This window comes from Apaloderma vittatum, unplaced genomic scaffold, assembly GCF_000703405.1.
Source record: "Apaloderma vittatum isolate BGI_N311 unplaced genomic scaffold, ASM70340v1 scaffold6962, whole genome shotgun sequence".
Taxonomy (NCBI): Eukaryota; Metazoa; Chordata; class Aves; order Trogoniformes; family Trogonidae; genus Apaloderma; species Apaloderma vittatum.
In genome coordinates, this window is record NW_009704151.1 from 34580 (window position 1) to 61866 (window position 27287).

The following is a 27287-nucleotide window of genomic DNA, read 5'->3' on the forward strand; positions in this document are numbered from 1 at the left end:
TGGAATCTACTTGTATTTGATAACATCTAAGTGATACAGCACAGATGGGTTTTCAAGAATAATAAGGCCCAGAAACTTCATGAAACTTTGAAAGTTCATAATGAAAGCTGATCAGTGTTCACTTGTAAGCCAGATTTAGAGCTAATGTGAATTAGCATCCATCTTCACAAAGATGGATGAAATCACGAGTCCTTAATTTCTTCACTGAGAGATGAAAATTCAAGCAAATTAACAACTTCTCTGACTTTCTGAGAATATCACCAGAACAAGTAGAGTGTTGCATCAGCAATGTTGTCGAAATAGCTGGTTTAGCAGTGAGTGTTGGTGGTTTTTTAGTATGTTATGATGGAAACCGAGATGTGCAGCAACAAGATCTTTTTTTTTTCCCCCTTGAATACTGAAAACACGTTCTTCCTGTGATGTGCTTGAGAGAGAGAGAGCATAGTGTTTCTTCTGTAAATTGTCTTTAAACATTCTGATTATGGATAAAATGGTGTTCCCTGGCTAATTTTTGTATTTACTTCTTGAGATGCAAGAGTGCTTGAGCAAGCTGAGATTTTGGGACACGTTAAACCTGGGCTTTTCTAAGAGCAGTAAAGAAACCTGTGGAATATTCAACTGAGAAATCCTGTGAACATAGGACTACTGCACTGAACTTCGTGTGGAACTGGTAGAGTAGAGGTCATGAAATAATTTGCAATGAAATCTTTGTCTTTGCTTAGTGCTCTCTGGAAGGGGTTAGCCCCTTATGTAAATTAAATTTGTTTGCAGACTGATCTTTCTTTGCCTTCAAAGCGTTCCCCTGGGCCAAAGTGCAGGGGCAGTTGCATTAGAAATTGTTTCTGGGCTAAAATCTACTGCAATACTTTCGTTGCTAGTTTAGAAAGATCAAAAAATATTTCCTGTCACTCCTATGTACAGAATGGGGCGCTTATCTGGAGCACCAAAGCACTAGAAATACTAAGAGGCATATTATGAGACTATAAACATACTGAGATGTTTCTTAAAGTCCATTATTATTGCAGCTGAACATGTTACCTGTCTTCAGTTACAGAAACTTGATGTCTTTATGTTTTCAGCATTTGCTTTCATTTGATTTTTTTCTTTGGAGAAGGCTGATTTGTTCTGCATTTCTGACTGCAGATCATCTCTTCTTTAGTCTGTTTGCTGTTTACTTCACAGAGTATAGCCTGAGGAATGTTATAATATGTGGGCTGCATACTTTCAGATGGGAAAGCTAAACGTTCAGGAGTTTGCAGTGTTTTTGCCCTGTCTGCTATGTTTGCAATTGACAGTCTCGAGTTTCGAACAGTTGGTTTTGCAACGTTCAGTGCATGTGTTGCCAGTGGTGAGAAGCCTGGAAATGGGAGCCAGCAACACCTGGACAAGTTTACTTACAACACTTAAGACAGCCGAACATGAATGGGCTCTCTGCAGAATGGCTTATTATTTTCTGCAGGTTTGACTGTGAATGACAAGCTTTTGGGCTGTTGTTTGGTTTGGGGTTTTTTTCCTCTAGATTTTACTTGTTCTCACCTTCATCTCAACAGCTTTTTATCTAAGCTGAGACCAATTAGTAAATTTTCCACCTTGGGTATGTATATATGTATTTAATTATTTATTTATGAGATCTAAATGGGAGCAAGGGTGTTGCTAAATTGGTTTTGAATGCAGGCCTTCAGTAGGCCAATGGAGTACAAGCCTGGGTTCATGTCGACAGATAGATGTTCTGGAAGTAAAGATAACACCCTTTTTCATTCTTATTATTGTTTATATTTTGAACATAGAGAAAAAAATGACACTTCTCAATTAGTCTGCGTGCTGTCTTACCTTGTACACAACTGCCACGGAGAACCTCACTCTATTTTCAAGACATACAGACTGGTAAAAGGTTGTGAATGTTGGTACACGTGACTGATCTTTAAAAAGGTTCCCCAGACACCTTCTCCAGAAAAGAAGTGCTGCAGGAAGGAAGGTATCATAGAATCACAGAATGGCCTAAGCTGGAAGGGACCTTAGAGATCATTTCAATCCAGCCTCCCTGCCGCCAGGGACGCATCCTCTTGACTAGATCAGGCAACACTTGGGGACCGAACGGGAATCGAACCCATGACCTTAGCGTTGTTAGCGCCACACTCAACTGACTGAGCTAAGGGATTTATGAAAAAGTTTCAAGGGGCTCATTAAATTCCAGAACATGGATGGACTTCAGGTAAAATAAACATTTAAAGGGCAGCCTTGCATTTTAAGGGATAGGTGGCAGGAGTAATTTGTATCTGCAGTTACATTTATAAACACAGCATTTAAGAAACATCAGAAGCTGTAGAAAAATCTGTTGGCACTGTTGGGTTGGTTACTAAACAGGAAGAAGAAATTGCCAATAAAGGAATTATGTGAGAATAAGAGATACGCAATGTCAAACCTAAAGAGCAGAAAAGGATAGTTTCCAAGGTTGTATTAAAAGCAATAACATCAAAGCAATGTTTTTGCCCTCTTTAGGTTTTAATTTTTTCTCGGGTTTAGAATGGAAAGTGCTACAAGCAAAGTGCAGTATTTTTGAATTGTTAGGAAGAGATTTTGATGGGTCTCATTGCTGTTGTTAGCTTTGCAGTAAGAATACTCATATTTGTGCAAACTGAAGAGCAAACTACTGATACTCGGCTACTTTTTGCTCCACCTCTTTCTGTATCTTTACATCTGTGACTTGGAAATAAGTACTGAGTTAATACCTTTGCACGTGTTGCAAATTGTCTCCTGTAGGAAGAGAAAGCATCAGCTGTTAAGGCTGTTGTATTCGAAGTTAGCAAGTGGTTAGTGGAAAAGGCCAACAATCGGATTTGCCAAGTGAGGTGGTTCTTTATTTCTGTTTTGTGTGTCCCGCAATGTAAATGCTCAGTGATCAAAATCTAGTTAACTGTTTTGTTGAAGAAATATTGGTCACTAGGGAATTCAGTTTGATTTTTTTTCTTTCCAACACTGGCATTGGCTTTGGAATGCTAGCAAGGAAAAATGAATCAAAGTCAGACTTTGATCAATTCTTGTTTACTCTTAATATGCACTGCCAGGCCTGTGGGGCAAGAATAGCCAAGCCTTTGCTACATAAGGTACTCTACATGAAGCTTTTTTCCTCAGGGTAAAGCTAGGATATCAAGGTTGTTTTTTCTCAAATGTTTTTTGGTTTTGCTGTATTAGTGTTAAAGATTACCAAAGGCCTAGCCACCATGACTGCAATGTCTCTTCAAGTCAGAGACTTGAAGTTATGTATGTTTTTTAATTGAAAAACACAGGACCTTATCACCCTTTACCAGAGTGTTTAAATGAGTGAGGGGTAATTGTACATTCATTAGATAAAAGCCATAGCAAGCTGCAAAGGTTTGTATCTTAGACTAAGTAAATTCAGATTAGAGACTAATGTTTTAATGAGCAAAGTAAATGACAGAACTATTTTTTAGTCCTTAATGCTTTCTGGCCCTAAGTAAAGACTGCCAGAGTTGAAACACTGAGTTCAGTGCAGAGTTTACAGGGTAAAACCTGAGCTGGAACAAGCCTTGGAAAGACTGTACGCTGCAAGTTACTGGGGTCACTGCAGACCGGGGTGAGATGAGAGAGCTGCTATGTGGGAGGCAGAATTTAATGAGCACTGGGGCTTTCTGGCCTTAGCCTGTAAGTATAAAGAACTATTGTAAAATTCCTTTGTGCATGAAATTGAAGTATAATGTTTGCAGGTATAGGGATTCTTGGGTGCAGTATGAGGACATTGCTTGCATTGTTGCAAATGAGTTAAATGTTAAAACAATATCATAAATTAAAGACATTGCTTTTGTTATCCTTGCCATGAAGAAGCTGAGTTGTTACTTGTGGTGAATTTAATGTCTACCTAGCCATCAGAATGGCTCTAGTGCTTTTACTTTTGTAGATCATAATAGTCTTGAAAAGTAAATAGTTCATACAAACAAAACCCTTGAAGGAAATTACAAAAGGCATAATAGCTTTTTGAAGTGCATGCCTTTGCATTCAGATATTCTTTTTTTTTTAACCAAGCAAAATTAAACTAGCCTGTTCGATATTCCTGCAATATTTTTTTTTACCTCCTAGAATCCACGAAGTTGAAAATGAGTGTTTGTCCAGTCAGAGCAGCAGCAGCTGTTGATAATGCATCTGAAGTGCCATTTTCTAGTTCCAGATCATTTTACCTAAGAACAGATGAATGAGGTTTTTTGATGGTGTATATACGCAAAAACTAAAATCTGAAACATAAAGGAAGGCTGAAAAAATAGAGGCAGACTTTTCTGGATTTTGGAGTAGAGAAATGGGAGCCAGCCATGCTTTGTTTTACTGCATGACTGTGTACAAGGCACTGCTTGTTTCTGCCCCACTGCAGTCCCCAGTTTGTCAGTCTGTAAGTGAAGTGAATGTTATCTCTTTAGTTTGTGAAATGCTGGAAACCTCAGTGTTACACAGGTGATGGAGGTTGTGGATAAGCATACATTAACCCGGACTTTCTGCTGAGATGCAGAAATGCTGATTGTGCTAAAAGAGCTTTCTTATCATGGACAGTAGAACTTCATACTTGTAAATAATATACTGCATTCAGCCTTGTTCTGACAAAAGGTATCCTTTAAACAAAGGTGTAAACAAAGATGGGGGGTTTTTTGTTTTGTGTATTTCTATTTTGAAATGCTGGCGTTTGCATGGTAGTTGTCCTTCCAGTTTGTTCCAGGAGTTCTCTGTGGCTTCAAAATCATGGCATGACCACAACGAAGCTCATCATGGTCTGTGGACCACTTAATAAACTGGTGATATTTTGCAATGCTAAGTAGTGTTTATTTACCATGAAAAAAGCATACCTAATAATTTCTGAAAATGTACTGAGAGAGCTTTGTCTCTCTGATATACTAAAATATATTTTGTGATGTAAAATAAAAGGTTGCTTTTAGTTTTTCTATTACGCTGGTAACTTCCTTTTAGCCTTTTCTTTTGTAAATGTACTGTATCAGTTTTACGCAGGTGTAGCTTATATGCCTACCAGTGTTTAGAAAGTATGCAGAAATTTCCCTATGTATTTCCATTTGGTCATTGGAATAGATGACTTCCAGGAGTCTTCTTTGTCAAATAGGCCTCCTATTTTGACCCTACAAAATACTGTACATGGGTAGTATGTCATTGCTGGTTTATCTTGCAGACTATGTTGGTTTTTACCTGTCTTCCCTGGAGTGCCCAAGCTGGATTTTGATGGTGGTATGCAGAGGGCTCTCTGCCATGTGTTGGAAACATCAGAGCCTCTCTGACCGTTCTGCCAGAGGCAGGACTGCAGGAGGCAGGGCAGGTTGTTCGGAATGTAGCTGAGCGACTCCGAGGTGGCCACTGTAATGACCAGGCTGATCCTTTGTGTCTGAGAGCAGACCTGCAGCAGGCCTCTGTTTTGAGCAGCAGTTAAAATTCTTGATATATATTGCTGTAATAAAATCAGAGAGCATGGATCCCCTCCTGCATTAGCAGCAACAGAGTGTTCTTCTGTTGTTAGGGTCACCTCTGTTGCTAGAAAAATGCAGTTGTATTGGACAGCTTAGCACTTCCGGTCCATGGGCTCAAAAAGTGGCTGAACACCCAGCCTCTTCCAGCTGGTAGCGTGAGAGTCTGCTCAGTTTGGGGACGCTGACCGTTTGGCAGATTTACCAGGGATGTGCGGCAGAGAGGATAAGGTAGTCTGGTACCCCCCACTGCTGCCCAGTTGCCTTTCTGTTTCCTTTGGATTCTGTTGTTTGCAGTTTTGAGACAGTGTGACTCCCATTAGCAGAGGCAATAATTCATTTAGTGTAGGAGTTACTTACAGTACAGCTGTGCTGCTTTGATGATGCCATCTGCCATCCCTGGGTAAAAGCCAGCTTCCCGCAGCCAGTACCTTGCAAGAGAAACTTTTCTTAAGACACCCAAACATTCATGCATAGAGCATGCATGCCTCATAAAACAGAAGACCGAAGTAAACTGGAGAGCTGCTGGGAATCACTTAGTGGTAAACTGTGTCTTCAGACTGTGGTGCTAGGATCTGGAATAATTGCATCTAATTGAGGTAGAATTATCAGAAGCAACCCTGCTGGCCAATTTTAATTTCTCCTCTTTTAGATTAACAAACTAATTCAGCTTTGTAACGTGCAGCCAGGCACGTCAGTTTGGGCATAGCCAGAAGAGCAAAATTGCAAATTGCTATCTCAGTGTATCATCCTCTTAATTGCAGCAGGCCTTAATTCATAACATGAATTATTTTATGGGTGTACTTTCGCATTATTGCTTAATCAAAAAGCTCCTGAAAGAAATATTTTTGTGACTATATCTGTGTCCCAGATCTCTCTTGGCGTTTGCTGTATTGCCTGTGTCAAATAGGAGTTCCCAACTCTCTCCAATGGCTGCATTGCTGCCAGAGCCCAGCGTCTGAGGAGCTAGGTGTGAGCAGCCCAGGCAAAGCTGTGTTACCTGCCCTTCTCGGGCCAGGTCAAGCTGATGAAGTGAAAGCATCTGCTGATGAGTTCAGCCACTCGGTTTATGATGCTCTGTGTGCCGCGTAGTGACAGTTAGAATCATATGTTAGATCACAGCAATCACAGATTAAAGCTGTTGTTTGTTGCATGCTTATTTTATAGTAGTGTAGAAGAGCGTGCTCCAGAAGGTAGACTTCAAAGACATTTTGAGCTATGCAAGTGAAGAGAGGAGATCAAACATAATTTAACATACGTAGCAAGTACTTAAAATATAGTTGGTCTAATAAATGGGAAAGTAAGTTTTTCCCAAGTGTGTGTTTCAGAGAAGGGTAGTGAATGCTTTTAATCAAACTGTGAATTCCTCATATAAAAAGAAAATAAATGATTTTTAGAAAGTTGTATCTCCTTTTCCACAGTTAATGAAGATTCTTAAACTTTGCTTCCTAGTTTGGCAATGCTTACTTGGCATTTCATGTCTGAACAGAGCTGATTGAGGAGCTTTGCTCTAAATACTGTTTATTTGAATGCCCTTTAGCTTCTTAGCCATAAAATTTACGTTGGCCACTTTCCTCCTATTTTGGAGTTAATCTGCCCCATTCACAGCATGCAGAAGGACCACAGGCCCCGGACTGAGGAAAGGCTGTATGTTCCTGCTCTCTAGGTGCTTTTCCAATATACTGTGGTAGCAGAGTTTTCCCAGGAGGATGAGGATCTGTTTGTGGAGAGAAGTCAGCACGGAGAGTGGCGAGTGGTGATTCAAATGGAGGCTGATGGGGGACTTTGCAGACAAAAGCTTGTTTTCTTCTGAAGCACTTTGCTGTTGCTGGAGTCAGCACGCTGGAGCGGAATGACCAAAAATCTTGTCTGATACGGCAAGTCCTTTTGATTTTGTTTATAATGTTGACTAAACAGTCTTGACACTTGTGTGAGAGCAGTGCCAGTTTACAGTGATGATTTAAGTCATTAACAAATGGCAATGATTTTCCATCTGCCATTTCTGTCAGCCCAGAACACATATGCAACTTAAAATTGGTTGAGTGGACTAACTTTCCCGAAGTATTTTTGCAATAACAAGGAACTGTTTGTCTCATTTCAACTTCAGGCTTTATTTTTTTTTTTGATGTGTTGCGTGTCATTTTTGCAAGAAAAAGGGAAAAAAAGAACAACAAATGGTAGACACTGAGCATGTTCATCTCCCAAAGCAAAAGCCTGTGTTTCTCCAGAAGGGTGAGGTAGGCACCAAATGAGGCTCCTGTTTCCGGCAGCCTGGCAGTTGCACAGCCTGGCTGTCCCATTTGCCGGGAAGATAGGAAGATTCAAATTCGCACAGAATTCACGTGGGATGGGGACTATTGAGGTCGCTTGTAACCGTGATTCCAGGATGACAGTTCAGCTGTTATGAAACAGCTGTTGGGAATCTGAAAACAGCTTTAGGGTGTTAGACCATTAATTTCCACAGACTGTTTCTGAGGTCCTTCGTTCAGTGAGCTAGATAATGCCCAGAGAATACCCATTTCTGATGAACTCTGTACCGGGCGTTACAAGCCAAGCTACTCTCCTGGAGTTCTGTACCATTTCGAGAACTAATTAGGCACCCCGTCTCAGTAATGCGATTACAGTGGCTCGGGATTAAGGGGAGCAGCAAGCTGAATCCCTGTCAGAAAGTCAGCCATGACACGCAGCAGCCTGGGATAACTGGGCGATGAGCTCATCGGGCTTTGAAGCTGTGGCTCAGATGCTTTATCCCCAGTGATCGTTTCAAAGAAAACTGGTATTTGATGGTCTCACAGTAACAGTCTTCAAATATGAACAACGGTCCAGCTTACTCAGAATACTGTTTGATGTCATTATGGATATACTGTGTTGATTTCAGCAGGCGTAAATGGATGTAAGAAGCACTTAAAGAAATAAGCTGGAGTTATATTTGGGTAGAGATGATTGAGGTGTGGCTGTATTTATCATACAAAGTTTTTAAAAAGCAACCTATTACTCAGGTGCACTGCTAGCATTAGCTTTTCTTCAGCTTCGCAGAGCCTGGCAGCCTCTGTTTGAGTAGCATCAACTAAAATAGAATTGCTGTGCTGGACAGCTTTTATAATAGATTTTTGTGAGATATAGCAAAGAACAAAAACTCTGCTTAACAAAAAAACTTGCTTAATTGCATAAACACAAGAGTCAAACTACTGTTTTTCATGGAGAAACTACTGTTGTGTGTCAGCACGTTGGCACTAGTAGGGAATAAATTATTTAAAACATACATCCCAAAATCGGAAAATAAGCTAACGTGTGTTTTTTTCAGACGAGTAACCTATTTTATGTGGTAAAAAAGGGCACAAAATCGTACCATGTGGTTAGAATTTTGGACTCTAATGCAGAGAGAATAAAGAAATGATTGCGGACTCTTTTGCAGGCAGCTGTTAAAGGAATAAGTTTTTTAACGCTTCTAAAAAAATTTGAGTAGCAAAACAGACATTGTAGTAATACGAATTTCTGTATCAACTTTATGCATGAATACATGTATAGATGTGCTGTAATGGTATTTCCTTGGATCTCAGCTATTGTATTTAATTGTGTTTTAGTGGATAGATCAGAATGGTGTCTGACATCCCATAAATGGAGATGAATTTAGTCAGGGAACATTCTTTTTAGGAAATATAATGAACTGCCCTATAGGTAACAGCATCTCTGATTTTGCAAATAATTCACTGCTCTTTGACTGTGATTTATCAATGGGACTTAGCTCACAAATTACACATTACTGCTTTTTTTAACTAGAGAAAAAGGTAAATTTGAAATGATAATATAGGTCACTATGGAAATGAGTGAAAGCAAAGTCATTGTTTTTAAGAACATACTCCCTTTTTATGAGGGTAGGTATTGGTTATTCTTGCTTTGGATGCTGTATAAATGTATTGCTGTATAACAGGAAATGCAAAACTGTTGGAAAATTTATACTATGACTCAAATCCCCTGTGTTTTCAGTGAATGAAACCTGGGAAAATTTCTTGAACAGCTTCAAGAGGGACATTAAGCCTTGTTGAAAGAAATTAGTTTTGTAAATACTGAAATAGTGAAAAGCCCTAAGAGTGGCTGGCTGCAATTTGTGTTGTTTTCTTTCCGGTAAAAAAGTGCCATTTAAGAAAAAATAATTGCACGTTGTTATACTGTAGTTAGTCCTGTATTTTAGCTAATACTGCAAATACTTTCTCATGGGCTTAGTGCATGTAATCCAATCTCCTCAGGCAAAATTAAATGACAACACATGTTGCTCAGTTCTTACGGCAAGGTGTGAAAGTCTCTGGGGTGAGGGTTTGGCATTTGTACGTCCAAGGCAGTTACACTGAGCGTAAGAGTTACACTCTTAACATTGTATCTGGATATCATTAATGGCATTGTAACATTGAGGCCTTCATCTGTCAGTGCAGGGACTTGCATACCACCAGAACTTTATCTTGAGGTGAGAGTTCACAAAATATTGATTAATTTGAGGCTTGTAACTCGGCTAATGTTGAGCGTTTAAACTGAAGTCTAGGACAAGCTCGAAGGGATGATGGGCTGCTGGAGAGAGTGGCTGTTCTCTATGGTATTTTATTGTGTTGCCTCCTGGCCTGCTAGCATAGTGCTCGTGTCTTCAGTGCTTTAAAGAGGTGTAGTTATCAAGTGCACGCATCTTCAGGAGATCATGAACTACTACTACTAAAATATGTGCTTTTATACGCGTCTGTTGTCAGATTAGTCATAGATTTAGTGGCAGTCAGTGAAGTGTAGATTCCTTTTGGTTCCGCCGAGTTGATTCCAGAACACAGAAATAGCGTGTGAGATGCTGCAGTATGTATTGAATGGTCAGGCCTGCTGTTCGTAGGGTTTTCTGCATTTATTTTGTTTCTCTTTTCTGAAACAAAGTTATCTCAAGCCATGTGTTCTGTGTTGATTCTTATTCCTGATGCGTCTCCTTATCAGTCATCAAACCAGCCTGTGACTGGGAAAGTGTTCTGCGTGTCTGATGCATCCAAGAACAAATAAAAATAAAATTACATTTTGCCTCTCCACTCCTTCCTCCAAAAAGCTGAGGTTTTATTCTGAAGGTAATTGATAATTCCAGAGTAGCTGGAATAAAAATTATTTTGGAAGGAAATGCAGAACAAAAGTTTTCCAAGTAGCACATTCAGAGATGCAGCGTTTTTATAAGTACTGCTGTAAAAGGAGTATGAGCAAATACCACGAAGATTTTTTCTGTATCTGTGACACACATTCACTAATCAAGCCCCACACTGCTTTGCTCACTTCCCCCTGGCGGGACGTGGGCAAGAGAATCAGAAGAGTAAAAGTGAGAGAACTCGTGGATGGAGATAATGACAGTTTAACAAGTAAAGCAAAAGCTGTGCCGCAAGCAAAGCAAAACAAGGAACTCATTCCCGCTTCCCGTCAGCGAGCAGGTGCTCAGCCACCTCCAGGAAAGCAGGGCTCCATCACAGGTAACAGGGACTTGGGAAGACAAACACCATCACTCCAAGCATCCCTCCTTTCCCTCTTCTTCCCCAGCTTTATCTGCTGAGCATGGTGACACGGTCTGGGACATCTCTGGGGTCAGTCAGGGCCGGCTGTCCCACCTGTGTCCCCTCCCAGCTGCTCATGCCCCCCAGCCTGCTCACTGGTGGGGTGGGGTGAGGAGCAGCAGAGCCTTAACTCTGTGTAAGCCCTGCTCAGCAGGGGTGAAAACATCCCTGTGTTATCAGGGCTGTCTTCAGCAAAAATCAAGCCCGTAGCCTCGTACCAGCTACTGTGAAGGAAACAGCCAAAATCAGCACAAGTTGTAAAGTTACTTTTCAGTTCTTACTAGATGCATTTATGTAGATTGAATAATCCCGTCCTTTGAAATAGAATTATTTAAAAATTGCTGTGTTAATAATGCAAATTCATCAGGATTTTAAATTTAAGAATCTTGAAGTCTAAACTCTGTAGAGCACTTAGTTTGCAAAGAATTCAGAAGCAGAATTAGTATTGCTCTTGAGTGCAGTTATCTCGGAGTGAAATGTATGAAAACAATAAAATACAAATACACCACATTTTTGTGGAGAAGTCAGACAATTAAAAAAAAAACCCTGGAGATCTTGTAATTAATTTTTTGCATAACTATTCATTAAAATTGTAAGTGCTTAACTAAACAAAACCTTAATTGAAAGTGTCAGAACTGATCCATGGCCACATTACAATTTTCTTGTTCATGCATCATTTCCTTTACCGTTTAGCTGGATAACAACCACTACTTGTCCAACCACTTTGGACGCAAATGTTCATGCTGGCTTCTTTGTGCTCTTTGAGGAGAAGAATTAATACAGACTTGAATCAAGAAATATGTGAGTTTATTAGCTTTTTTTCCCTAAACCAAAGTCAGTATTCTGAACAAGTGGCTACAGAATGGTTTCATGGATTCAGAGGGCTTTATTCCACATGCTCTCTTTTCATGTATGAGTCTGATTTATTAGTAAAACATTTTCTGCAAGAGGTGAGGAAAAGGTCTTTTAACAAAGACAAAGACAAAGGCTTTGTTAACTGTCGTAAAATGGATGGCATAAAAATCCTTAACTGGCATAGATGAAGATAGCAATCTAATCAACCGGTATTGTTTCTAATTAACTTTAGCCAGTATGTATTGCTCTTCTCGTTTTTCGTGTACAGCATAAACATTTCTCAACAGAAATGTTAATGGTTCTATTCACTTTGTGAATTTGTGAAGCAAAAGTCAATTATAAAGCTCACTTTGAACAAATACACGTAAGGCCTTTATTCTGTACTACACCATAAGTTATTTACTACTTATGTAGACAGAGTAGATTCTCATCAGGGCTGTACATGTAGTTTTACAGAATGAGGAATGTTTCTGCTTTATGCCAGCTAAGAATCTAGACATGTAGCAGTGTAGCAGTTGTATAGTTCAGAGAAGAGGTTTTTTCCTGACGAATCCCGTCCTCTGGGAGCACTGCTGGGAACTGACCTTGTCTCCTGCTGTGCTTGTGGGGAAAGGATACCTTGAAATATAAGCAGCCATTAAATAGTCCAGTTCATTGAGTACATTCTTGGGACTTTCCAGATCTTTATGCCTTTCTCTGAATTATGGATATATCTTATAAACGTATTGCAGCCTATGTGGCAGTACCAGGACAAACATACTTTTTAGTAATGTCTCATGGAATAAAAATTTTTATGTCAAGAAGGTTTACCCTGTGCTCACCTGAGTTTCTTTACTTTGTGATGGTTAAAATAAGGGCTGAGAAATTCTTTCTTTGAGATGTCAGCAGGCAAGACAACCCCTGATAACCCAGGAGAGGAAATCTATCTGTTGTATCCTTCCTCTGCTCTGCTTATCAAAATGTTTTCAAAGACTCATTCAGATAGGAGAATATTTTAAAGGGAAATTGCCCGAGCCTTGCCCCCAGATAGCCTCCTTCAGGGCAATATAGGATCCATCTGTCTTGTGAAGTTGATAGTTCAATCAATTTACATCTTTTATTTTACAGTTCATTTATATTTTGAAGAACAAAGTTCATGATGGTCTTTCATAGAAAAAACAAACAAACAAACCAACAACTTTCTGGTTGTCTGTGCAGTGAGAGATAAAGAATGAGTTTTGAAAATTATGATTGTGGAAAAGTAGGCTAGCAGGAAAATTTCCACCATACTGTTTTGCATATTTTGTAGCAAAAGTGTGGAAATTGAAAATCCAACCATTTCAACCCCAGTGGTTCATCAAGTGTCTGTTCTCACAAACTAATATAGTTATTGAAATCTCAATATGTAATTTCATGAAAATAATGTTGAGGCTTAGTGCAGTGAAGAAATCCATGTTTTGTTGATGGTTGATAAATGCCATGCATTTATTTCTGAAGTGATCCTACATTGTCCACAGAAATGATTCTGTACCAAGCCTATTCCGTAACTGTAAACTTTACTGTGAAATGAGTGCTAACTGTATCCAGGTCTCTTTGCATGTTGTGACTCTAGAACAAACATTATCTGGACTAAAAATAATTATAAGGAACTTTTGGATCCCAGAAAAAAAATGAATATGGAAAAGCATTGTATAGTTGAATCTGTTTCAGATGGAGGTTGATGAGTGCAGAGAAAATGAAAGCTCACATCAGTAGTTTCATATTCTGGCTTGAAGATGCATTTAATAAAGTCCCTGGGTTTTAAAGAGTTTAGCATTTGGAGTTCCATGAAGAAGCTGATGTCTCTGCTTAAGAGCAAAAAACCTTTTATGTATAAACCAAGCTTAAACTGGGAATATAAACTGGTTTTTATTGCTATTTTTAGTGGCACTTAAGGGAAAGCTATATATACAAATCAAATAGCACACTTATGTGTGACTGTCCCCCTTGCAGCTTCTCGCTGTCTGTATTTCTTTGTTCGTGGAGACAAGGAAAGGTTTGCTGACGGACCACCTCTGAAAAGTGCTTGCTGTTCCTTCAGCAGTGGCCTTGGGATTTTCACAACAAAATTTACTGAGAGTCCTTCAGTGGGCCTCTGTTCAAGATAGAGGTGAGAATTCCCTTTAAAAGCAAGAGATGTTTTACATTTGCATCCTTAAGAGTTTGTTACTAAACTTGTCTTTAGAACCATGGAATGTCATACGCAGAAAGGCATAAAAGTGAGTCACTGTGGGCTTGCATTTGAATGCAGGCATACCCAAGTGACATATAAATTCAGTAAGATGTACTTTACTTGGAAATCGATCTTATTTATGCTGTCAGTTCCACTTCTTACGAGATGAAGGGTTGTGCTGAGTGCCTCTCCCCCCACCTCCTGTGAAAGCATTAATCTGCAGGAACTTGAGGACATTTTATGAGACTCCCAGTGCTGATGGTTTTCCGTGTCACGTGGCAGGAGTCACTGCAGCAGGTCACACAGATTAATGTAATCTCTGTTCATCTGAAACACCACAGCACATACTGCAGATTAGTTCTTTACTCGCTGATTAGAGCTAGCCTCATTTTTTTACATGCCCTTACATTTTACCTTACGAAGAATGTGAGGCACAACGACGCATCACATTACTCTCTTGTTATGCTTTGACCTTTTGGCACAGCCTCACTAAGAAAGTACAGTGCAGAAGTTCAAAAGGATGTTTTGTGCAAAAATGGAAAGAGATCGGGTGGTACTCTGCTTGTTTGGCTCAGTTACTAAGGCTCTTATCAAGGAATCTCTCACTATTATCAACAGTTAATACCTTCCCTTTCACAAAAGTTCAGAGAAAGAAATACAACTAAATCATGACTCAGTACTGTAACAAAACACACTAATAGCTCTTCCATTTAAGATAAAGTGAAAGCATATGCATTTTTATTTAGCCTCTTTCAAGTCAGAAGACTCAAATGTTATTTTCCTGAATTAAATACGTACAACTGATGGGTTATATGCATTTAGTTTGCGTGTGACCAGCGTTGCGTGAGAAAAAAAGGGGCCTTCGTTTCTCTGACCAGATTTCTCCTGATGATAACACAGTTCTGGGACTTCAGCTACAGCTTTTGCATAACTGACTTTTGGTTGATAAGTTACATTTGTAGTTACCTGCTTCTCAAATTATCAGTGTATTATGTAATGTATGTGTTGTGTAATGAGCACTGCGCTGCACAGTGCGTAAGAGATAATATAATATATGCATTATGTAATGAATATAAAGCTAATCATACAAAGGTTTTTCTGATCGGTTGCCCTGTCTCCGGCAGTTGCCAGTGCACATGAAGGAAAGAAAAACCGTCTTAAGCAGTAGCACCTGGAATATTCTTCCTGCTTTCAGCAATTAGTACCTCAGGGAATTGCTGAGGTGGATACCACACACAGTGAAAATAGCCACTCGATGAACCTGAAAGCGTCTGTTCTGCTTGGGAATTCATGTATGCTATTTATCTAAAATAGCCCATGATAATGAGCAGTATGACATAGGTTGCACTCTCCTAGTTAAGTGGGCACTGAAGTAGCAATAAATAGGTAAAGCAGAGACATCTGTTTCTTCACAGAATGACCCCCCAGGGCAATGTTAGCGTATCATACTTTGATTGTATACTTTCTATCACGTGGAATATGTTAATCGGCATCATGAAGAATCTTAAGCTCATACCTGTTCATTTCTTCAAAATTACGGAGAAAAAAGGAAAGAAAGTTTGGGAGATTTCTCATCTTTCCCAAATTTTGAGTTTTAGTTCTCAAATAAAAAGAAATAAGGTTTGCTGTAGACATCATCAAATACCTAGGCAGCATCAAATCCTAGTAAGTGTATTTGCATGTGACATGCACACTAGCCATGTATGGTACCTTATCACCTTCCTCAAATGGCAGAAGTATAGTTATGTGAGAAGAAATCAGAGTATCATCTAGAAGAGAAAAAAGTAAGGATTTCACCATTAAGTTTGATGAATAAGTATTGTGAGATAAGTTTTTGTTCTTTTTATAAGAATCATGGAATATCATGGTTGGAAGGAACCCACATGGATCGTGGAGCCCAATGACCTGTTCCTCACAGGACTACCTAAAACTGAATAACATGACTAAGAATATCAATTAGATGCTCCTTGAACTCCGACAAACTTGGTCCTGTAACCACTTCCCTGGTGGAATTGACAGAGTCATGAAGAGGGAGCTTTAGAGACCTCAGGCAACAACAGAAATCCCAGTTCCTTGCAGAAGACAAAAATAAGGCAAGACTTCATACCTGGTAAATAAAGATTAGGCAGACTCCTGTCATTGGATTACTACAGCAGTAAACAAAGGGAAGTGTAAAATTTCTAGCTTTGCAATTGGTAATGTCAGTTGTCTGCTACCATGATCATCATAGAATGGCCTAGGCTGGAAGGGACGTTAGAGATCATTTTAATCCAACCTCCCTGTCATGGGCAGGGACACCTCCTCTCGACTAGTTCAGGCAACAAATGGGGACAGAACGGGAATCGAACCCGTGACCTCGGTGTTATCAGCACCATGCTCAACCAACTGAGCTAACCGGCCCCCCAAGAAAATGAGGTAACCATGTTTTCATTTTATTTTAGTTATAGTGTTTTCCTTCTGTTTCAATTCACAGATATTTTTCTCTTGCTTTTTAACATTTTATCTGGAAAACTGTCAAAGAAAATCTAAATCTTTAATTTATATTGTTAAGCATTTATTACAATATTGCTGCTTTCAAATGCGGGAGAGTGCTCTCCTATTTTTGTTTTGAAAACTCTGGCCTAGACATTTTAGGAGAAGAAAAGAGAAGATGCAATAGGACAAAAGAGTAAACACAAATAAATATTTATTTTTGCATAAAAACAAAACTTGAAGGAAAGAAATAACTTACAAAAATACCTGTCTCTCCAGAAATAGCTAATCTATCACAGAAGCTGTGTTTTGAAAATCTGTTCCCCTCCTCTTGTACTGTAGATACTTCCAGCTTGATCCATATGAATCTATCCATGCCGTTCCAACAGACCAAAAGAAACAGAGGTGGCTTTTTTCGCCCATAAGATTTATAAGCTACTTTCCGTTCTGGTTTCCTGAGGTTACAGATCTCTTTGAAGCAAAGCAGTCTAATATCAGAAAAGCTGAATGCAGGCACTGGAATCACTTGAACATATATTACAAGTTTACTCCTTTTCTCCCATCTTGCAAGCTAAGATTTAAGGTCCACCTAGTTCCTGTGATATGGCACAGTCTGCTCAAGTTTTTGCAAGGGTAGTGCAATTCTGTTAGTTCTTTGCCAGCTGCTGTTCTCTAGAAGATTAATTTTGGTTCTACCTGGAGATATTTTTATCAGACTGCAGACTATGGGTTTGGTATATGACCCTGTACAATTGGATTTTGCTTTGGTAAAACAGTGTTTCAGGAGACAGGGCACCTCTTGTGATCATAGTTCTGGCTGCAAGACTGAAATATTGCCCCACTCTTAAGAAGACTGAACTCAACATGGCTCTGAGGAGTGGCAGCATGGTCTAGATTAATTTCTTTGATCATACAACTGTGAAGCTACTGAAAGAAAAAAGTATGTACATTCATAAAGGAGAAGAAGAGCTGTTGTATTAAGCCAGTCCATAAAGGCATCAGTAGGGCTGCCTGGATGGTAGCACATTTCTCAAGACTGAAATAAAGCTGACATTGAATGGAATCTTTTATTTCAGGGTGCTGGTTCTCAGCTGGACTACAAGCTGCATCTCAAAATTTGACTGTGCTAACAAGTTCGGTTCATTCTGCCTTGAAGTATCAGCAAGATGTTAGCTGGTAATTCAGAGCATCCAAAGATGCCACGTGACTTCAGTGGTGGGTTTTTATTTGCAGAGAGCTTAAGTACTCACAGCTCGCTTTGCTGTCAGTGCTCAACACCTCCTGAGAATTTTTCTGTTACTGTCATTGGCATAGGCATCCAGTCTCTGTGATTCCGTGCAGCGAAGTTTGGATCAGGGACTTCCTGACATCTGCAACCTTTTAGTAAGTCAAAGGCCTAAACCAGGGCATATCCGATACAAATTTTGAACAAAGTCACCCACGGAGTTGTATTACAGAGAAAGAATAAGTCCTTAGTAGTACGCCTAGGTGAATGTTCCCGTACCTTTCAAGGAGAAGTATGTATTTTGGGTTATATAATTAATACATTCTGTATTGCCTGCACAGAATATGATGCTAACACCAGTTGGCAGGTGCTGGCCTGCCACCCTATAGTGAGCTGAAAAGTTGCAAATTGCTTTTCTGTTACTGCTCTTATGTGTGAGAGTTCATGATTTAATTTGAGCCAGAGGATGTGGCATGAGCGTTTCCTCGGTAACTGAGAAATATTTGGCATCCAGGTCTCGAGAATCGTATCCATTTTGCATTTCTCGTTATTTATTTTTTTTTACTAGTTAGTTGCATTTATGAAAAGTAGACACATCTGGTTAACAAAAGAGATAATTTTCTCTGAACTTCGTTATCTTGAAGACAATATAAAATAAGTAAGTTTGCTCTTAAAAATAAGCTATATAAAAGTACAGAACATTGCTGCTTCTCCTGAGTAATAGGAAAGATGCCGACTTCCTAAATTGATTTATGCTACTTGTGTGGACCCTGTAGCAATGCTTTCCGTGTTTTCAGTGCATAATAATTTTGAAATTAAGACATTCTGTCAACTCTAATCTGGTGAGATGAGATTTTGTGCGTTCTAAAAATTTTGCTTTGGGTCCTCAGAAGTTTTCAGATTAGGAGAAAAGTACGCTCTGCACAAGAATTTTGTGAAATTACTGATTCGCCTTTTCTAACTATCTCATAAAGTTAGATAGTTCCCTCTCCTCAAGCAATTATAACTTAATTTCTTTATATTAATTTTGATTCTTATTCGGAGAGTTTTATCTCTTCATTACATACTGTAGCAGTAATTTAGCTTTTAAAGCACTACTGATTTAAGAAGAGATTTATTTCACTGAGTTAACATTATTTTAAACTGTATATAGAGGCATCTGCTAGCACAGCTCCTCTTAATATTTTTCACTGTTAGGAGTAGAGCTATGCCGAAGTCAATTTTGTCATTACCAGAAGCTTCCAGATATTGCAGAAATATTAATTTAATAACTTTCAAAGGTTTTTGCCGTTTATCATTTGACAAGAGACTTGAGAATAGGTTGATTCATTATGTAGTAACCAGTCAGTAGTTGTGATGGTGCTGTGGGATGCATTTTTGAATCTCTGCACTTCCATTTCTTCCTTCTTTCGATTTGGAGTTTAAACGTCTTTTTTGGCATTGATGAAAATGTAGCTTGTGGAGCTACATTCATAAAGCATTCATAAATCATTCTCAGTAGAGTATCATGTGTCAGCAAGATTTTTAGTTCTTTCTGGTGATTCAGTATTGTCTTGCAACAAATATTTTTTTAAAAATTTTCTAATAGGCTATAGTTGCAGGTAAAACAGCAGCTTAAATATTTGTTAGACTGGTTTAAATATTTAATGAAAAAAGAAATTCCATTGATGTGACTTTCACTGTAGGGATATTAATAGGTTATTTTTATTTATTTTTGTTGTGGATGAATTTGACTTTTTGTTTCTTGTTCACATTTTAGATAGAATCAAATTAATCAAATACTTGGCATTTAGAAAAGGACACCATATACGTAGCCTCAAGCTTTGTTTCATTTATGTAGTCCTTGGGGAAGGTAGTCAAATCAGAAAAATCAATCCAAACTGTATAGTCGGTAACTGTATTTCCATGTGGAGTCTGCCTTGGAAAAGTGGGTGTGCAGTATGAAATACAGCACTTGACTATGATCCTGTAGAGCATCAGAACTGAATTAAAATGAAATCTGAAGTGCTTAGGTGTGTAACTGCAGCTCCAGTGTTAGACTACGATAGGGAAATGTTGAATATACTCAGTATCTTACTCTTTTGATAAAAGGTTGGATTTGAGCATTAAGAAATGTACATGAATTGTAGCAAAATGAATCAGTAAGGTAAGTAGTTATTATCCAGGTATCAATAAGCATCCATTTGTATGTTTCGTTTCAATTATTAGCATGCTTCAAAGTAAAAATCTAGCACAGTGCTTTTGTTATGTGTACTTAAAAAAAACAATACATGTAAGACTTGTTTAACTGGAAATTATTTTGTCTTGCTAGAAGGTATATGTCCAGATTATTTCTTTTGCAAAATGAAATTAAAGGTAATTAACACTTCACTTTAATGGTGTCATCGTACTAGTTTAATATCTTTTTTGTGTTTTAAGGTCAGTTCTGTCTTTGAAAATTAACAATGTGCTGGCTTTTTATTGTATCTTGTGCTGCGTGTTTGAAATTGTATAGTGGTAGATGATTCTCAATGAATCATACAATGACTACTTTGTTCTTCTAAGGTATCTATTCCGGAATAAAAGCACGTTGTGTAGAAATCTAGAGAAAAATCTTAAGGTATTGAGTGTGCACATGAATATGAATAACAATAAGTGCAAGGTGAAATGTTGTATTGTCTGCAGCCCCAGTGTCCCTAGTGGAATACTTTTAGTCTTGCTATCAAAGTACGTTATTAAAGGCTTAGGTAGCCTTTAATGTTGCAGTCTACATCTTGGGCCAGGTACTTACTTGCTCGCGTTGTTCAGATTGGAATGCTACGAAATGGCCTGCTGGTTTGTTGGAGCCATAGAATTTGTGAAGAAGGTAGCAGAGGCCAGCAGCCTGGTGTTCTTCAGTCATGGCCGCTGGTGACACTGTATCACCATATTGCACCCATGGTGCATTTCATTTTTTGAGCTCTCTCTGTTACACATTTTAGGAGTTGCAAATTTACTCTGCTGTCAGCCTGCTAGAAATCTTCTGTTCTTAAGGAAAGCTGGAGTTGTCATGAATTTGTTTGTAGCTAAAGGAAATACTACTAAGGAATAGAAAGGTTGTAGTAAAACAGAAATTGGATTTCCTACGTGTCCTACATTGCATGCCTGTGAAGCACTGCACATGCTTCATTTCTGACTTGGAATGGAAGCTAACCCCAAGGAATTCATCAACTGTCACATTTCACTCTTCATTCACTGTCATCCTCATGTGAAGGGGTCACATCATCTGTAGTCTTAGCAGGAATTCGGCTGTTTCTGATCCTGGTGCAGTGCCAGTTTCCAACAGTTGAGAAACTGGAAGTGTGGTTTTTCAGTTCATAAGTGACAGAGAAGATGAAAGTGTTAAATGTCAGTACCAGTGTAATAAAGATGGTACAGGGTAAACGATGAGCACTTTTCTGAAAAAGAACGATTTTCAATAAGTTGTCAACTTGTCTGGAGATGTGACTTGTTATTAAAAACAACAACAAAAAAACACAGAACAAAGGACGGGTGGGGGAGAGAATGGAAGCACCTTCTGAGCTGCTCAGCTTTCAGAGGCATTTCTGCAACCTAAGTCCTACTAAGTGCATTACAAGGGAATGTTGATCTGTTTTGATGATCTACTGGCTTGGGAAGGAGTGTAGCTGAAATCTATCATGTTTCACAGGTCTTTCTTTTCCTAACCACAAAGGCATGGGTAAAGCACAGCTGGAGTAGGACACAAGGCTAATTATACTATGTAGGCTTTATTAAGCCTTGTTTTGAAGTGTGCTCAAAGCATTACTGCCATGAGATAGTCTAAAAAGAACAGTGCAGAAAATTCTGTGCTTACTCCTGGGGATGGGATATTATTTTGTTCTCAAAGATTATGCTTTGTTTACTGGAAAGTTTTTTAAAAATGTGTATATAATAACTAGGAAGATATTTTAAGAAGTGAGGACAGGGAGAACAGGGCTGTGCTGTGAGTAGGATTGGAATCAGTTTATCAAACACCACTGTGCGGTCTGTTTAAGGCTGACCTAGGAGACTTCTGGTGGTCTAGGACCTAGCTCAGCATTTGTTAGTTGAGGTAGGGGAATTTGGGACAGTCTGGAGCTGGCAGGTGCCGTGGCTGGGTCACGGTCAATATTAGAGGAATCCGTTTGTAGAAAGGCTTGCTGAGATGAGGCTGTTCATTACCATCTGTGGCTGTCAAGAAGCAGAGACATAGTTTCTGTTCCTGACAAGCAAGGGATCTGATCGAGATGTGTGAAATCAGAAAAACACTGTATAATTTATAACCTCCTCTACTCACAACTTGCTTTCCATTTTGTAAACTCTCGAGGCTGACAATAATCTTTCTTGGGTTTTTTGTTATTCTGTTTGATCTTTTGGAAAGTGCCGATGACAATGCTTTAGACAAACCTAGCCTTTACAAAAAATGTGTAAATACACGTATTGGCTCAGGCAAAAATTTGGTTTCCAAGTATAGAGAGAATTCTTGTATTTTTCTTACAAGATTGGCAAGTTTTGATTTGACAGCCTTGCAGAGTCTAACCAACAGAGAAGAGCTGCTAGGTAGGTACAGCTGCATTATGCTTGAGGCTCTTTCATTTCAGTTGCTGTATCTCATTTGCTCTTTCAGCATTTCTTCTCTATTTCTGGTCCCAGGTTAGTTTTTCAACATAAATATCAGGAGCAAGAAAAGCTAAATGACAAAAATGTCCCTCCTCTAGACGATCTGAAATACATTATTTATTTAAAGGGTTTAAATTTACTGCCAGTACCACGTCCTAATTATTGGTCAGTTCAATGCAGGCTTCATTTTTGGAAGGCTTTGTGTACTTGTTGAGGCTGAAGACATTTCTGTGGTTTGATCACTTACAGTATGTGAATCACATGCCAAACATACCTGTAGCTTTAGAAAATAGATCTTAGACAGAGATCTCTCTTCTTTAGCTGACCGTCTGAGAAAGGATATTGTACCACTAAAGAACAGCAAACTGTGTATTGAATACAGAGATTTCTATTAAAAAGGAAAAATAAAGCAATATTTTGTGATGAGGTTATCAGCTGTAAAGATGTGGACGTTTTGCTGAAGATGAAACTAGGCAGGGAACTGAGGCAACCTGCTGCAGTTGCTTGAACTGGAAAATCAATGTCTTTGTCTGTTTAGCTGTAGGGAATACTGGATGAGGTTGTGTGTTTCCAGCTCCCAGTGGGTGTCATTAAGAACAGAAGTGCAGCTGAGCTGTAGCTGTATAGAGGTACCTAGTGTCTGTGTTTGATGAAGAGAAACTAAGAACGTCTGTCCTGATACTTAAGACAATAAGAGAGTGCTGGAATCTGTTGTTCCTTAGAGTATTTGTCAAAATGCATTCCTAATCAAGTCATTGAACGGTGAAGATTTAATAATCACAGAATCACAGAGGCTGGAGAAGCCCTCTGAGATCATCAAGTCCAGCCTATGGACCCAACACCATCACATTGGCTAGACCACGGCACCAAGTGCCACATCCAGCTTCTCCTTCAACACCTTCGGGGACGGTGACCCCACCACTTACCTGGGCAGTGCATCCCAGTGCCTGAGCACCCTCTCCATGAGGAAGTGCCTCCTGAGATCCAGCCTAAACCTCCCCTTGACACAGTTTCAGGCTGTGCCCTCTCATCCTGTCACTAGTTGCCTGGGAGACAAGCCCAACCCTCACCTGACTGCAGCCTCCCTTCAGGTAGTTGTAGAGAGTGACAAGGTCCCCCCTGAGTCTCCTCCAGCTTACGAATGAATTCAGCTTTGTGTGTGGAAGTGGAAATCATAGAATCATAGAATGATAGGGGTTGGAAGAGACCTCGAAAGATGATCTAGTCCAACACCCCTGCCAGAGCAGGATCACCTAGGGCAGGGCACACAGGAACCCCAGTAGATACCAATTTTACAAATTTAATGTCCATGAAGTAAAATTTTAAATTAGTATAAATTAACTAGTACTTTTTGGAAATACTGTTGGCATAAATTGTATTTGGGATAGTTAGTGAATATGATAAATATGATAAAGGATTTCACTGCATATTGAGAACATCGCAGAGCTAGAGAGGCATTTCCATTGTACGAAGACATTTTAAAAGAAGGAAAGCATAATTGCAGCTGCAGAGTATGTGCTAATTAGTGAGCTGATGTGTCAGCATCATGACCGAGTTGCTCAGTATAGGAGACCATAGGTTCACAAGTTACTTTACAAGCTCTTAAGAAGAGGGATAAATAGCTTCACCAAACTCATAGAGAATGCGTGAAATCCTTTTTTTTTTTTTTTTTAAATAGACCACTATAATTCTTGCAAGATGCAGAATAGATAATTGCACTCTAACTAATAAAATCAAGTAATCTTTTCCTTTGTATTCTGAGGAGTACACTTTACATCTGATAGTCCAACCTTGCAGATAAAATCTCTGGCTTTTGCATATTTTGCATCTCTTGTAGCCATAGACATAAAAATCATCATTAGTAGTGTGTCACCAGAGAGCATTCTTGACTTAAAAGCTATTTCTTCTGAGTTGCCAGTTGGTTTTACTGCCTAGCTCGTCCTCATTAAGTAATGAGCTTGATAGTGGTGGTGGCTGCTAGGAATGCAAATGGTTTTCCTAACTGACAGAATTCTCAAACCTAATCTAAATTCTCATTCAGTAGTATCTCGTTGGCTTTTCATGAAGGGCTACCATTTATTAGGAGAACAATCTGATATTTAATTTCACAGAAAGAGTAATGATCTTTCTAAAAGTTCTTGAATTTTCATCCAAATAATTAATCTCATCTCAGTATAAGTTAAACACTTGCATGAATATATTTGCTTCAGTGAATTTTAATTGATTAGAAAAAAGTTTTTGCTAGAGAAATTGTAGAAATGTTCCAGATATACCTACCCTTTACCATTCCAAATTACCTTTTTAAAATGTAGGTAACAAAAATTTCTTAATATACCTAATCAGTCAAGCATGAATTAATATGTATTCAAATTATTATTTAGTAGGCCTTCAAGATATGTAGCATTAAAAATTGAGATTTTTTTTTAATAATAAATCCCAATATTTTCTTGTGGCTTTTGTCCACTTTCTTTCCCAGTGTCTTTGGTTACAGTAGTTTCTTTGCTTAGACCAAGCTCTCTGATACCTTTCTACCCGATGTACTTTTTTTTTTCACATATTCAGAAGTAGCTGCATTTCAATGTATCCCAAAAAACTAACATTCCGCAAGATTGTATGTTATGGCAGCCTACTTTACTACATGGGTGTAGTAAAGACAACCCAATAGTCACACTTCTCTACCTATTACAGATTCACACATTTGTAGAATTACAAGTTGCGTTTCTGCAAGTTGCTTTCTCTGAGGTAAATATTGGTGTGCTTTGTCACTGGAACAGGCTCTGCAGGAAAGTGGTCACAGCACCAGACCTGTCAAAGTTCAAGGATCTTCTTGACGGTGCTCTTAATCATGTGATTTAGTTTTAGGTAGTTCTGCGAGGAGCAGGGAGTTGGGAACTTTATGGGTCCCTTCCAGCTTGAGATACTCTGATATTATGAAATAGTTTCTAGAAAAAAAATTATTCTTGGACTGCAATAGGAAAACATATCTGAGTCAATTTTGCATTAAATACAGAGTATAAAATAAGCAATGAAAAGGGTAAGTTTGGGTGTCAAAGAATATTTGTCTTAGTGGAGACTGGAGACCCACCAGGCCCTGACACGCAATTTAGTTCTTGCTGTTAAGATGAAAACTGGGGGTCAGGATAGTTTTCGTGATAACAGAAAAATTGTGGGCAGTTGTGGGGGTGCTTTTTTTATCAGCCACGGTGTCATTAGCTTTCTTGATCTGAGGGAATAAATTCATGAATATGACTCTGTGTAAATAGGCATTAATCTTTAATAATAATGCAGGCTGGCCTCCCTGACCTTGGGAGGAATCCTGAGTTTGCCTGGATTTATCAGAGAATCAACAGCAATTATGATGAAGTTGCAAAAGTCCTTGTGGGGCCTTTGGCCCTCTGGAGCTACCTTTCCACAAAGTAGCACAGGAGGAATATTTCAGCTTGTTACAGTGACTTGTAGAGAAACTACTCTGAGGAAGAAGAGGGGGAAAAATGAGATGGGGGCAGAAAATCCAGCTTGATTGCCTGGCTGAGGAATCCCTATGTGTTTTTACACTCAATTAACTGTGCTTGTAATCATGACTTTGGATAAAGACTGTTTTTATTTATTAGGTAGAATACAATTTGGGCAGCATCTGAGATAAAAGAAATACTGATGATTTTAGATTCAAATATAGTGGTAATTCCCTTACAGGGAAACACATTCTTTGAAATACTGGAAAAGATAAAAAGAAAAAAGCCCCAACAACTTAACTTATACGGTTGTTTTTAAATAATGCATATGGAGTCTAAATATGAGGTGTTTCTAAAAGCTACACAGAAACCTATTTAGAATGGTTGGAAACATTCACCTCCACATTTGGAATGTTGGATGACACGATGCAAGTTTTCCACCCTGCTATTTTAACACTGTTAATACATTTTCCCCCACTGATCAACTGGCAGCGGCTCAGATGGAAGGTGGGAAAAGATTATAGCACGTGAATGCTAACAGGTTGTGAAATATGATTGTTACCAGCTGTTTGAGATTCAGTTGCTGTAATATGATAATGAACTATTAAATTACGCAGGCAGAAATCACTGGAAGAGGAATGACATCAAATAGAATTATCTGACAAAGACGACAAAATCGCATTCCTCATTCCCCTGTTCTTTTCTGATGGGAAATATTAAACAATAAATTTTAATTCTATGTTTGTAAATAGAAAATCTGTGAAGAAGCTAGCATAAATCCAAACTACTTAATTTTTTTTGTCAGCTATAACTAAAAGACAAACAGCCAATCATGTTAAAAGGTAGACCTTGGAAATCAAGTTAAGGGCTGAGGAAGACAGGATCATCCATCAGTCAGTCACAAGTGAAACAATGTTTTGGGTCATACCATAGTTTCCAGCACTATTTTCTTCTGTCAGTGTGTCTTGTTACCACTTGGAAAGATAAATTGAATCTTACCGTAAGCCTTGTACCCTGAATATACTGTATGTAAAGCTGTTTATTTAACTGATACTCAGGACAGAGTAAGTCCTCTTTCTTAAACGATAAAACAATATAGGAATTACTTTCCAATATCCCTTTATGTTTTATCTTCTCCATTAAGGACTGTTTGTCTCAAAGGTGTGGTTTAGAAATGAGTGCTTGTTTAAATTAAAGATAAGCAAGGGTTGAGTTGGTCCTCACAGTAGGAGGATTTGAGTAGTCATTGCTGAAAACTCAAAAGGGAAGAATATGATGACATGTAGAGTGTCTTTCTATGTCAAGAGAAAACAGTTTCCTATGGATTTTTTTCCCTGCATAATTTACTACTTTGCATGCAGTAGCTCTGTGTTGTTGGTTAGTATATTGAAGAGAAGGTAATGAAAGCACTTCCTCCTCTTGCTCTTAACTGTCCTCTGCTTC

At 38.8% G+C, this 27287-nt stretch overlaps 1 protein-coding gene across 1 annotated transcript in view; it reads left to right on the forward strand.

Moving 5' to 3' along the window:
• Positions 1-10683: 10683 nt before the first annotated feature.
• The window catches only part of GALNT18 (polypeptide N-acetylgalactosaminyltransferase 18), a 115875-nt gene continuing 99271 nt past the window's right edge, over positions 10684-27287 (forward strand). Inside the window, exon 1 of the mRNA XM_009864924.1 lies at positions 10684-10951. Within this exon, the coding sequence (XP_009863226.1) occupies positions 10684-10951 (268 nt within the window). The remainder of the gene's footprint in view (positions 10952-27287) is intronic.